The following is an 11,848-nucleotide window of genomic DNA, read 5'->3' as shown; positions in this document are numbered from 1 at the left end:
CTGCCTTTTGTTTGGGTTGTTCTGATACTTTCTTACAATCTGCAATACGGTGATTCACTTTGAAAAAAAAAATATCCAGTTGCCAAAAACAATGAAATTCAAAGACCCCTCCTCTAAAAACTTCAAGCTTGCTAGTGGGAGAGAACTTGACGAGGCACATATCAGTTGGTATTATGAACAGTGTTACATTAGTATGAGATGTAGTAGAACTCTGTGATTACATCATGTAAACTTTGTAAACGTACACTCAAAGAATAAGAATAATAAGAAGAACGTAAAAAAGTAAGTTTAGAAAATGTCTAGCCTTTCAATTCAATTCAGATGTTTAACTATTGACCTTCTTGTTGTTGGTTGTTTTAGGCTTTGTCACATATGCAACCAGGGTAAGGGTTTGCATAGAAAGTCTCTTCATGTTTTGCAAGATGCTTTGGAGGAGGAGGCATGACTACTAGTCTACGTTGTGGTCCTCCAGTCCTATTCGCATGTAAGCCTTCAACCTTTGAAGAAAATGCTTCCCAGGATAAGTTGCCCTCGTCCATTCTATCGATCCATTTTACAAAATTTTGACTACAACAATTTATAACATGTCAAGTTGTTAGTTCAATGTTGATCAAAGTGACTAAAATGAAATTCATATGACACTTACTAGTCAGGGTTGATGGTTTTTCGAAACCCTTCAAAGATCCTATGACCACGCACCGCCTTAGCCATGTAACCATTATAGGTGTACATAAAAATATCACTCTCAACAGCGAGAATGTAGTCCAATGCAGCTAGCTGATTGTGGTACTGCTTGAAAGGTTTCAACTCCTCTTCTGTTGCTAGACTGGAATGGTATAGTACATTAGGATACTTGTACTGCAGTGCTTTGAGACCTTCTTGTCCATAAATTTCCCCAGCCGCAATGTAAATTTTGGTAGAGAAAGGGATCCCGATTGCCTCAAGAAACACAGCAGCCTCCCTAGGAGTCATGGGGCACACCCCTTGCCGCCTCCTCTCCGCGCTATTTATCCGTTTTTCCTTCCAGTGCTTTACCCCATCCCGGAATTCCTGCAGCTCCTCAGCCTCCGACGAGGTCAAATTGTGATTGCAACCGGTAAAAGCAAGCATGTCCTTTTCATATCTACAATCGTGATCTGTATAGTCAGTGAAACTAAAACAAACAAACAAACGAAAAAAAAAAAAAGAGCTACCCGTGCATGAGTAATTAAGATAAATACCTCAAATGCAAAGCAACATATACTTCCCCTTCTTTCTTGAGTCTGTCTACCATCTTCTTTCCAAGTTCTTCTATCTCCTTTCTAAAACGAAGAGCCCCATACATTGTTCGACACCTCAGCCTTTGGATTGAAGGGACAACGTTATTAGCCAAACGAGAATCAGTGTGGCTAAACTCTATCACATTGTGTCGTTTTAATAACGGTAGGACACGTGCTTTATAATAACTGGGCTGTATAGAAAATTACATATCGATTAGAAGCCATTTATCTTTAATTTAAACATTCTAATTATATACAAACCTTCGACCAAGAGACCGGGGCCATGCAGAAGGAATCCATAGATGCAAATTCTGGAGGAAGAGTCTCTACTACTTCAATATCATCCTTTAGAGCTTCCTTAAAGTGCTCCCAATCAAATATGTCTTTAAATTCACTGATACAATTAATTTCAACAAACAACTTAATTCGATTTTTCGGTATAATTACGTGTGTTTATGTGTGCTAAAACCAGTGTGACTGAAAATCCATACCTAGGGTCACTCCAAAAGGATTTATGATCTAATTTAGGAAGAACCAAGGTTGCTTTCATTATCTTTGCAATGGCAACCATATCACTTATCTGTAAGACACAGCAAAACCAGTTGAGAAGCAATAAAAAAAAGTACCAAGTGACAAAACAAACACTATTAGTTGCTTACCCCAGTTTTCATTTGATTTAATCCTCCATTAGCATTAATCTGAATATAGCCATTTGTAGAAGATTCGTTCCCTGCCAAAATAAATAAATAAATATGGAATTGCACAATTTTGCGAGTATAAGGAATTAACAATGGTACACATACTTGTATCTTTACTTGATCGTTGAATGCATTTATAGTGATCGCTTGTGTCATTGCTCCAACTCTGTCTAGTCTGACAAACAAAAATCAAATGAAAAAGGTGATCACTTTATTATTTGCTTCCACTTGAGCTTCTATGTTGCAACAGAATACCCAAATTTATAGACTATAAAAAGGGGGAAGGGGGGATCTGAAAAAAATCAAATGAAAAAAAATAAATAAATAAAAATAAAAATGATAGATTCAGAGTTAGAAAATTCCTTACGAATGACTTAAAAAAAATAAAAAGAGAGAAAAATGAACATCAATCTATTATATAAAAAAAATGTTCGGAAATCAAATGAAAATAAAAAGGTACATTAAGAAAGAAGAGGAAAAATCCTTATGAATGGAACATCAATCTATCATATAAGAAAATGTTAATGGTTTATATTTATTGAGAAAAGAACCTAATAATCCTATCGGATCTGCAACTAATATGGTATTTCATACGCAAGTCATCTTTCTAGTCTAAATTTTCTTATGAATGACTTGTAGGAAAAAAAGAACAAGAATGAAAAGGAAAAATCCTTATGAATGGAACAAAAATGTATGATATAAGAAAATGTTAGTGATTTATATTTATTGAGAAAAGAATCAATAATCCTATCTGAGTACATGATTGAATCTACAGTTAATCTGGTATATTTCAATTTTCAACTCCCAAGGTAAACAGCCGTTGGAGACCTATCTCATACATAAGCACTTACTAATTACTTTCCTTAAAAATTAACAATAATAAAATATAAGTTATAAACAACACCATTTAAGAAATACTCTTGTAAATAGTTTTTTAATTAGTTAGACTTACCAGAAAATATATCATATATAAGAAAATGTTCGTGCTAATCTTGTATCCCATACACAAATCATCTTTCAACTCCCAACGTAAACAGAGTTGTTTTATTATTTGAAAGGAGGGGGGAATCAAATGAAAAAAAAAAACAAAAAAAAAAAAAGTAGATTAAGAGTTAGAAATTTCCTTATATGACTTAAAAAAATAAATAAATAAAAATAAATAAAAAATCCTTATGAATGACATGAGTTATATTTGTTGAGGCTACATAACCAATAATCCAAGGCACTACTCATCTTGTTAGTAAAAATTATCCTTTGTCCAGAGACACTCATAAATTACTTCCCTTAAAAATTAACAATAATAAAATACAGGCTATAAACAACACCATTTGAGAAATAAATAATTTTAAAAATTGGTAGAATAAGAGTTAGAAATTTATGAATGGGACATCAATATATCATATATTAGTGAGTTTTATTTGTTGAGAGAAAAAATTCCACTACAGAACCCAATAACCCCTTGGAGACCATAGGCACTACTCATCTTGTCAGTGAAAAATACCCTTTGTCCAAAGGCACTAACTAATTTCTTCCTTTAAAAATTAACAGTAATAATAATAAAATAAAGGCTATGAACAACACCATTTGGGAAATAAGAAAGAACTAATTATTATCTGTTAGACTTAACAGAAAATATATTATTATTATTATTTAGCAAGCCACCAGCCACCATAGAATGGTGTTGCTTCAAATATGGCCAGATTAGTACTCCTTACCTATACCACACCTAAATATGGTGATTAAAAATGGAACACATACCAAAAACAGATTTTAATACTTTACAACCAATTGGTAGAATATGATTTTTCATAAGGTAACAAAATTATGTCACTTTTATTGCACATAAGAGTATCTCCAACCGTTGTGTATATTTTTTTTTTTTTGTAAATCTGATGTGTCATGATAAATTTACACAAAATTTTTTGATTATTTAATTTTAACTCCAACGGTTGTTTTATACTTTTTGTGTAAAAATATATCTTCCAATGACAATCAACCATGTGTCATGCCAGGACCCCACATAACTTTTATAAACCTACTTAATATATGGTTGATTTTTTAATGGAATGAGAGAGAGGGATGAGAAATGAAATATGTTGATCTGGTAGTGTAAAAATGTTATATAAAATACATAACTCTTTCACACATTGGTGATATGGTAATGTATTTTAACAGATTGTTGGAGATGGAAAAAATTCACACATCATAGGTGGTAGTGTATATCGCTCGAGATGCTCTAAGGTTATTAAATATAACTAATTATATATATATATATATATATATATATATATATATATATATAGTGGCGATCAACTGCTTCTTAGTGTCATTTTTAATCATTTTTATATTTTAGGAAACTTTTTATTTTATTTTATTTATTATTATCATTATATATAAGTAGTGATACTCACACCGAATACTTGCAGTGAATTGTCTATTTAAATAATTTTTGATTGACTATTTATACCAAATACAACTAAGTGAAGAGCTCCACTTTCTTATTTGTTGTATAATTGACTAATTAAAAGAGCAGGACAATTCACTGTTGTAACTATTCAGTGCAAGAATCATTTTCCTATATATTATTAACCGAAAATGACAAAACTAGATATATTTTTAATGAAAATAAACTAAAATCAAATCGATTAGGATTTTCTTCTATATTGTTTGCTGTTACTTCCAAAAACAAAAAATATATATATAGACACACACACACAAAATATATATATATCGAGAGTTATTCAAATACTTATAAAATTACTTAAATTAAGTGTGTTTTATATATATAGAGAGAGTTATTCAAATACTTATAAAAATAGTTAAATTAAGTATGTTTGAGAGATGAATTGAAATGATGAATAGAACATAGATATATTCGAGGATGGTAATTTATTCTTACCAAATATTTATAATTTATAAATATTTTTTAGATTTTAGTGCAAATTTAGTCTCAATAATATATTCAAATATTTACCAAAAAAAACCAAAAAAAAAAAAACAAAGAAAAGGAAGATCAATAAATTCATTTAGCACAAAAAAGAATCAAAGAACTAAACTACACTGTAAAAATAATCAAGAAACAGTCAAAGTCTTATAGCGAAGGCATCTAAACTATAATTTATAACTATTTTTCACAAAACCCATAAAATAGTTGTTCTTGCCCATGAAAATTATTTATAACTATTTTTCATAAAACCCATAAAATAGCATTTCTTGCCCGTCTCAATTATATATTCAAATATTTACCAAAAAAAAAAAAGCAAAGAAAATGAAAATCAACTAAACTACACTGTAAAAATCAAGAAACAGTAAAAGTCTTATGGAGAGGGCATCTAAACTATTATTTATAACTATTTTTCACAAAAACCATAAAATAGCAGTTCTTGCCCCCATGAAAATTATTTAAGAAAAATAAAAATTCATATCCATGAATCAATGTCTAAGAAAGTCTAAAAAAATAAAAATATTAGGTTCATATCAGAAATCACTTTAAGAAAGATTTAAATACCTCTTCTTGCATTACCCTCTCCAGACCACTCGTATCACCACTCATACGATGTACATCAATGTTGCTTATTATCAGCAACGCGGAGAGCACCACCAACAACATCAGTGCTCCCACATAATGGCGTATCTGCCATAACCGCCCCCAACCACCCACCGTAGGACGGCGATGGTGGAGGTGGTTGGCTAAGGCTTTCCTCCTCGTCCCACTCCCGTGTGCCGGAATCATGTCATGAAAGAGAGAAGCTGGCGGTTTGTGGTGGTTGTAATGAAGCGATGGTGCAAACAACTTACTATTCCATTCAATTTCTTGCTACCCACCTGCACAATGACAACCGCAATGTCACGTCTTCGCTCTCTATTTTCACTCTTTCGATTCTTCAGTAACAAGGACTCCCACGAGTCTATCAAAAAAGAGTTTTATATGTACTAGAGTACATTATATGCAAAAAAAAAAAAAAAAAAAAAAAAAAAAAAATTCCATAAGATCCGAACGAGACGTCCTATCCAAACCTATCCCATTAATATAACCTTTTTCCGAACTCGCCTAGCCATGTATTAGAGTCTCCATATTTTTTTAACAAAAAAATTTAAATTTTAACAAAATTTATATTTAACTATCATAATAAAAAAAAATTATTAAAATTTAAAATTAATATTAAAAAAAGGAAATAAAAATTAAATTATAGTAACTAATAAGAAATATTTAATTTTATATTTATTATTAATAGAAACGGTGAGTTCGCGAATTTAAACTATTTTCCTAACCCCAAACCAATCGCAATAGGTGCCATTGGGCCGACCTTATTTGAGATACCGATTCATATTTAAGTTTTAGGCCAAAAGGCCCATATTGCTGCCAAGGCCCAACATGTGGTCTTAGTCTCCTTTACCCAAATTCACGATATAAATACAAAACGAAGAATGAAGCAAATTTTTAGGGTTTTAGGATTCATATTTGCAGGCGTCTCTGGTATTCTGAGCACCCAACCCTCCAGCGAAAATGGTCAAGGGACGTCAAGGAGAGCGTGTCAGGTCTGCATCAATTTTCTCTCTATATATATACACATTCATATAGATATATATATGTATAGGTTTATGTATGTAGATACAATACACAGCTGAATTTCAGAGTAATTTCGTGTTCATTTGCAGACTCTACGTTAGAGGAACTGTTCTCGGTTACAAGAGGTAATATTATATATGAATCTCAGTAAATTAAGTTTCTTTATGGTGCGATTAGTGGAGTGCTTATTGTTGTATGATGATTGGGATTAGGTCGAAGTCGAATCAGTACCCAAGCACGTCGCTGGTTCAGATCGAGGGCGTGAACACGAAGGAGGAGGTGGCATGGTACCTCGGGAAGCGCATGGCGTACATCTACAAGGCGAAAGTGAAGAAGGACGGATCGCACTATCGATGCATTTGGGGAAAGGTCACTAGGCCTCACGGTAACACTGGTGTTGTTAGAGCCAAGTTCAAGTCCAACCTACCTCCTAAATCCATGGTATATACTGATTCAAATTTTAAATTTGATGATTTATATGTGTTTGTGGCTCTGTGTGAGTGAGGTATTGCGTTTTAATGTGTGAATTTGGTCTTGTTTTTGCAGGGAGCTAGAGTTAGGGTTTTCATGTATCCAAGCAATATGTGAGGTATAAATTTCCTGGTGATTGTTGTTTTTGAAATTTTGAATATGGTTCATTTTTAATTGACTACAACTAAACTAGTTGGATGCTTTAGTACGTAAAATATATGTGAATTGCTAATAAACACAAGATATACGATACTTGGGTATACATAGGCTGTTGGATTAAAACTTAAGCATTATATTGATCCTTCTTTGTTTAGAATCCTATGGTTTGTGGTTCATAACTGGTTCGTTTTTGATGTGTGTTCTTTAAATTTTTTTCCCAAGAAAAAATAGGATAAATATTAGGTATAAAATTTCCAATGATTAATTCATTCAAGTTTTGTAGATTACTTTCTGATAGGGCTGGTAGGTAGATTTCGAGGGTTGGAAGATTGTATCAAAATCCTGTTTAATCTGGATAGAACAAAGAGGTAAACATTCGACATTTAAGATGCCTCAGGAATAGAGATTGTGTGCTGTAAATTACTAGGTCTTTGAAGACATTTCTGCAATAATTAATTGGCATACCATACTTCACATAATGCCTAATCAGTATCAAACCTTAAGTCATTGTCACTAGGTATTATAAATCATTTTGAGCAATATGTTTTTCTCTTATAGTTTTAATAGTCTGGTTGTGAAATTTACTGTTCTTGGTACATTAGTTTGTCTGTGTATGTTGTTTTTTGGTTATTATATGGGGTTTTGCCCAGTGATAAAATGTTATGTTTCTTGTGCTGATATGCCTGAGACATTTATAATGAAATTTTGATTCTTCAGTTGCCAGTTGATGTTATATGTAAAAGCATTTTCTTATCAAGTTTTAGATTTTTTGGTTGTTATTTTATTTTTTTCCCCTTTCATGTTGCAGTTTCTCCGGAGGTGAAGGTTTCAAATTGAGGTCATTGGTTACTTAGGAGGGTTTGAACACAAGATCAAGTCCATTAGTGATCAAAGGGATCTGTATTTTTCTTAAAAGTGTTTAGAGGTTTCAAGTGTCTCGTGCCTTTTGGGATACATTAGTACTTTATTCTGCTATCATTTGTTTGAAAGAAGGATAGACTATTAAATTGAATGCGACTAATTTTAGACCTTTGCTTGATTTTCTGCACTACTATTTTGCTCTTTGAAATGTGATCATTGATTACCCCAAATCAGACTTCCATATGATTTTTACTCATTTTGTATGAAAGAAAATTCATCTGCTTTTTATTATTGTTTAAAGAGTATCTTGCTGACGCCATTAAATCTTTTGGTCCACTGAGATGCGTTGTTTCTGGTGTTCTCAGTATGGATTTACATGGCTACTTACTGACCAGCTTAGGCAGTCTACGAATGGAGTTAACCTAACTGTAAATTTGCAGTGCTTCCCTCCATTAGAGAATCGAGGTTCAGGGGAGTGGTCTTGAACTGGGGAAGCCTGAAATAGGTTGTTCGGACATTTTAAGTGAAATGCAAATATGTTTCATTGACAATTTAGGCTCGATCATTACTTTGGAAAGATAGAACTCCGAGATATAGATGATTGATCATATCTTAAATTTAACTCATAAAATTTGTTAGTTCCAAAAAATAATGTCTGTGTGGGTTGGTCCCCATGTCTGAAAGCCCGAGCCTTGCATCCTCTCCCAATTCCCCTAATAACTGACTTCTTAACATTCTTACCTTAAATTTCATCACGCCTCTTCAGGTTTGACCACAAGTTTGACCAAATATCAAACATCTTTACAGTTTTCGTTAAAAATATGTAAAAAGACAATTTTGCTCATAAATACCATTTGACTTGATCAAAAGTGTTCTCTAATCTTAAAAAAATATTAAATAAAAAAATTACAATACCCTTAATCTATGAATATATCTTATATTTACACCGAGCAGGAACGAACTTTTGCTCATTGGATCGCCGGAGTGCGAAGGTTGTTCTTTCAATCGTTCTAGCTGTCCTCACGCAATAGATCCAACGAAAGCCTCTCCTCCCTCCCTCACCATCGCCGGTGCCACCGAATCTCCAGTTTTGCTAATCAAAGTAGTACTTCCAAATAAAATGGTTATTTTTGTTTTCTACTGTAGCTCAAAAAAGCAAAGTCATATTTTTTTGCTTTCTTTCTTTCTGCTCAGTGTCATAAGCCTATTTCTCTTTATTTCCTCTTTCTTGTTTTACACGAAGACTAGGTCCTTTACATATATCCGTCGTGAGACATGAAAAATGCATGCTATGGTGGATTAAGATTTATAGTATTCACTTCTATAATCGTTTTCCTTTTAAGCATAAGAGATTTATGATATTAAGGCGGCATCAGCTTCAACGAAATGATGGAAGTTCCTCTTTTCTCCCATTGAAGAAAGTCGCTGTCAAACTTAATTGAAAAAAATAATAATAATAAAAAAAGAAAAAAAAAAAGAAAAGAAAAGAAAAGGACACTGCTTACGTCTTCACTAGTGAAATTTACAATATACTCACCATTGATGTAGATCAATAATAAATGGGCAAGTCCTATTTTAATTACTAATTCTTAAATAGTAATTAAATTACTATCTCTGATTTGATAATTGAATATACATGTCTATTTATTAGCCATGACTATATTGTAAATCCCTAAATATTATCCAAAATATATATATATATATATATATATATATATATATATATATATAAGAGAGGGAGAGGACAATGTTAACTATTTTTTGGAGGAAAAAGAAAGATAATAATACATTAATAATAGAAAGTCTTTGTCATGTGAGTCTTGTTTGAAAGAGATAATTATAAAAATAAAATTAAAAATAAAAACATTTGTTTCATTTGGTTTTTTTGAGTGTTAATAATAATACGAAAATTCACTTGTTAGAAAAAAATAAAATGGATAATCACAAACTCTCTGTACGAATTATATCACTCATTTTACTCTCACTTTTAAAAGGGATAATGAATAAAACATTATTATACAAATCAATTAAATACTAATTTTTAATTTAAAATATCCAAATCTTCAAATGACAAAATTACCCTTATTAATCTCAATTTTATCTCGCTATCCTCTCTCTCATTGAAAACCCAGAAATTTTGCTCCCAAAACCACCACCACCACCACCACCACTTCCACCATTGCCACCTCCACCAAAAAACGAAACAAAGAAATTGCAAATGGGTTTAGTGAGAGTTATTGCATACTATTATTATTATTATTATTTTTATAAGTAATAATTAATGTTTTCTTTGTGCCTATCCAAGGTGTTTCTTCAATTTTGTGGGCAAAAAAAATATATATATATTTCTTGGAAGAACGAACAAGGGCAATAGTGATGAGAGAGTGGAGGCGGTGCCGGCTTTCGTCGAAGCATCCGTTCTGATAGCTGTATGGAGATTTTCTCTCTCTAAAATTGTCCCTCTCCAATTTATACCTCTTTATTCTCTCAACTGCCTATTTATTACTATTGGAAATAGTGGCCTAGTTACACACACAACACTATACTATTTGGAAGAGAATAGAAATGGAGGAAAATACTTTTTATTTCACTTGATTGAAAATGAGTACAATGCATGGGTTTATATAAGTTTCAAAACATAAATGTAAATGAAAAATTTAAACCCTACTAACATATCATTTAGTAGGCAAAACTCACACTAACCCACTAACATGACCATTTAGTAGGCAAAACCCCACTAACCCACTAATATGACCATTTACTAGTTATAACTCTCATGCCCTCCACTAACTCCAGTAAAAAACTCACATAAATATAAAATACCAAATAAAATAAAGTTTAATTTCTAACACCCCCCTTTAAACTTGATTTTTTTTCAACTCCAAGCAAACCTGTAACTTGTAAAAATCTGCAAACTTGAGGGGCTTGGTGAAAATATCCGCAACTTGATCTTGTGACTTGATGAACTTGAGCTCCACCTCCTTCTTGGTTATGCATTCTCTAATGAAATGAAATCTTGTATCAATATGCTTGCTTCGTTCATGAAACACAGGATTCTTGGCCAAATTAATTGCTGATTTGTTGTCTACAAAAATCTCCATTGACTCTTCTTGTAGCATTTGTAATTCCTTCAACAAATTCATCAACCAAATTGCTTGACAAACACATGAAGTGGCTGCAACATATTCTACTTCACAAGTTGAGAGGGTGACAATGGGTTGTTTCTTTGAACACCATGTAAAAGCAACATTTCCGATGTAAAAACAATAGCCAGAAGTACTTTTTCTATCATCCAAATCTCCGGCCTAATCACTATCAGAATAACTCACAAGTTTGAAATCATTTGTAAATGAATAGAATAACCCAGAATCAAAGGTACCTTTGATGTAACGAATAATCCTCTTAGCCGCCTTGAAATGAGTTATGGTGGGTCTTTCCATAAATCGACTAACAAGCCCAACCACAAATAATATGTCCGGCCTTGTGTATGTTAAGTATCTCAAGCTTCCAACAAGACTTTTGAAAAATGTTGGATCCACTGTCTCTCCATCTTCATCTCTTGACAATTTAATTCCAACTTCCATGGGCGTGTTCACCAATTTACAATCTTCCATTTGAATTTCTTGAGAATTTCCTTAGCATAGCCTTCTTGGTGAATGAACATTCCATCCTTCATTTGCTTGACCTCAATGCTAAGATAATAAGCCATGATGCCAATATCTGTCATTTCGAACTCTCGAGCCATAACCTTCTTGAAATCTTCAAACATTTTTGGATTGCTACCTGTGAAGATTAAATCATCCACATACATACAAACAAAAAATACATCT

General features: G+C 32.4%; 1 protein-coding gene and 1 pseudogene across 1 annotated transcript; one reads left to right on the top strand and one right to left on the bottom strand.

Annotated features, from left to right (window-relative positions):
- Positions 1-217: 217 nt before the first annotated feature.
- Positions 218-5,690, bottom strand: LOC132269883 (O-fucosyltransferase 19-like; annotated as a pseudogene).
- Positions 5,691-6,389: 699 nt separating this feature from the next.
- LOC132270852 (large ribosomal subunit protein eL33w-like) lies at positions 6,390-8,205 on the top strand. Its single transcript, XM_059772062.1, has 5 exons — positions 6,390-6,496; positions 6,617-6,652; positions 6,740-6,968; positions 7,074-7,116; positions 7,966-8,205. Exons 1-4 carry the CDS (start codon positions 6,465-6,467, stop codon positions 7,113-7,115), a joined length of 339 nt encoding a protein of 112 aa, XP_059628045.1. The 5' UTR covers positions 6,390-6,464; the 3' UTR covers position 7,116; positions 7,966-8,205.
- The last annotated feature ends 3,643 nt before the right edge of the window (positions 8,206-11,848 follow it).

Source organism: Cornus florida, unplaced genomic scaffold, assembly GCF_030987335.1.
Source record: "Cornus florida cultivar Cherokee Brave unplaced genomic scaffold, ASM3098733v1 CherokeeBrave_3.0.0_Hap2_Chr08, whole genome shotgun sequence".
Classification (NCBI taxonomy): domain Eukaryota; kingdom Viridiplantae; phylum Streptophyta; class Magnoliopsida; order Cornales; family Cornaceae; genus Cornus; species Cornus florida.
The sequence above is the reverse complement of the archived record's forward strand: the minus strand, read 5'-3'. Positions and strand labels throughout refer to the sequence as shown.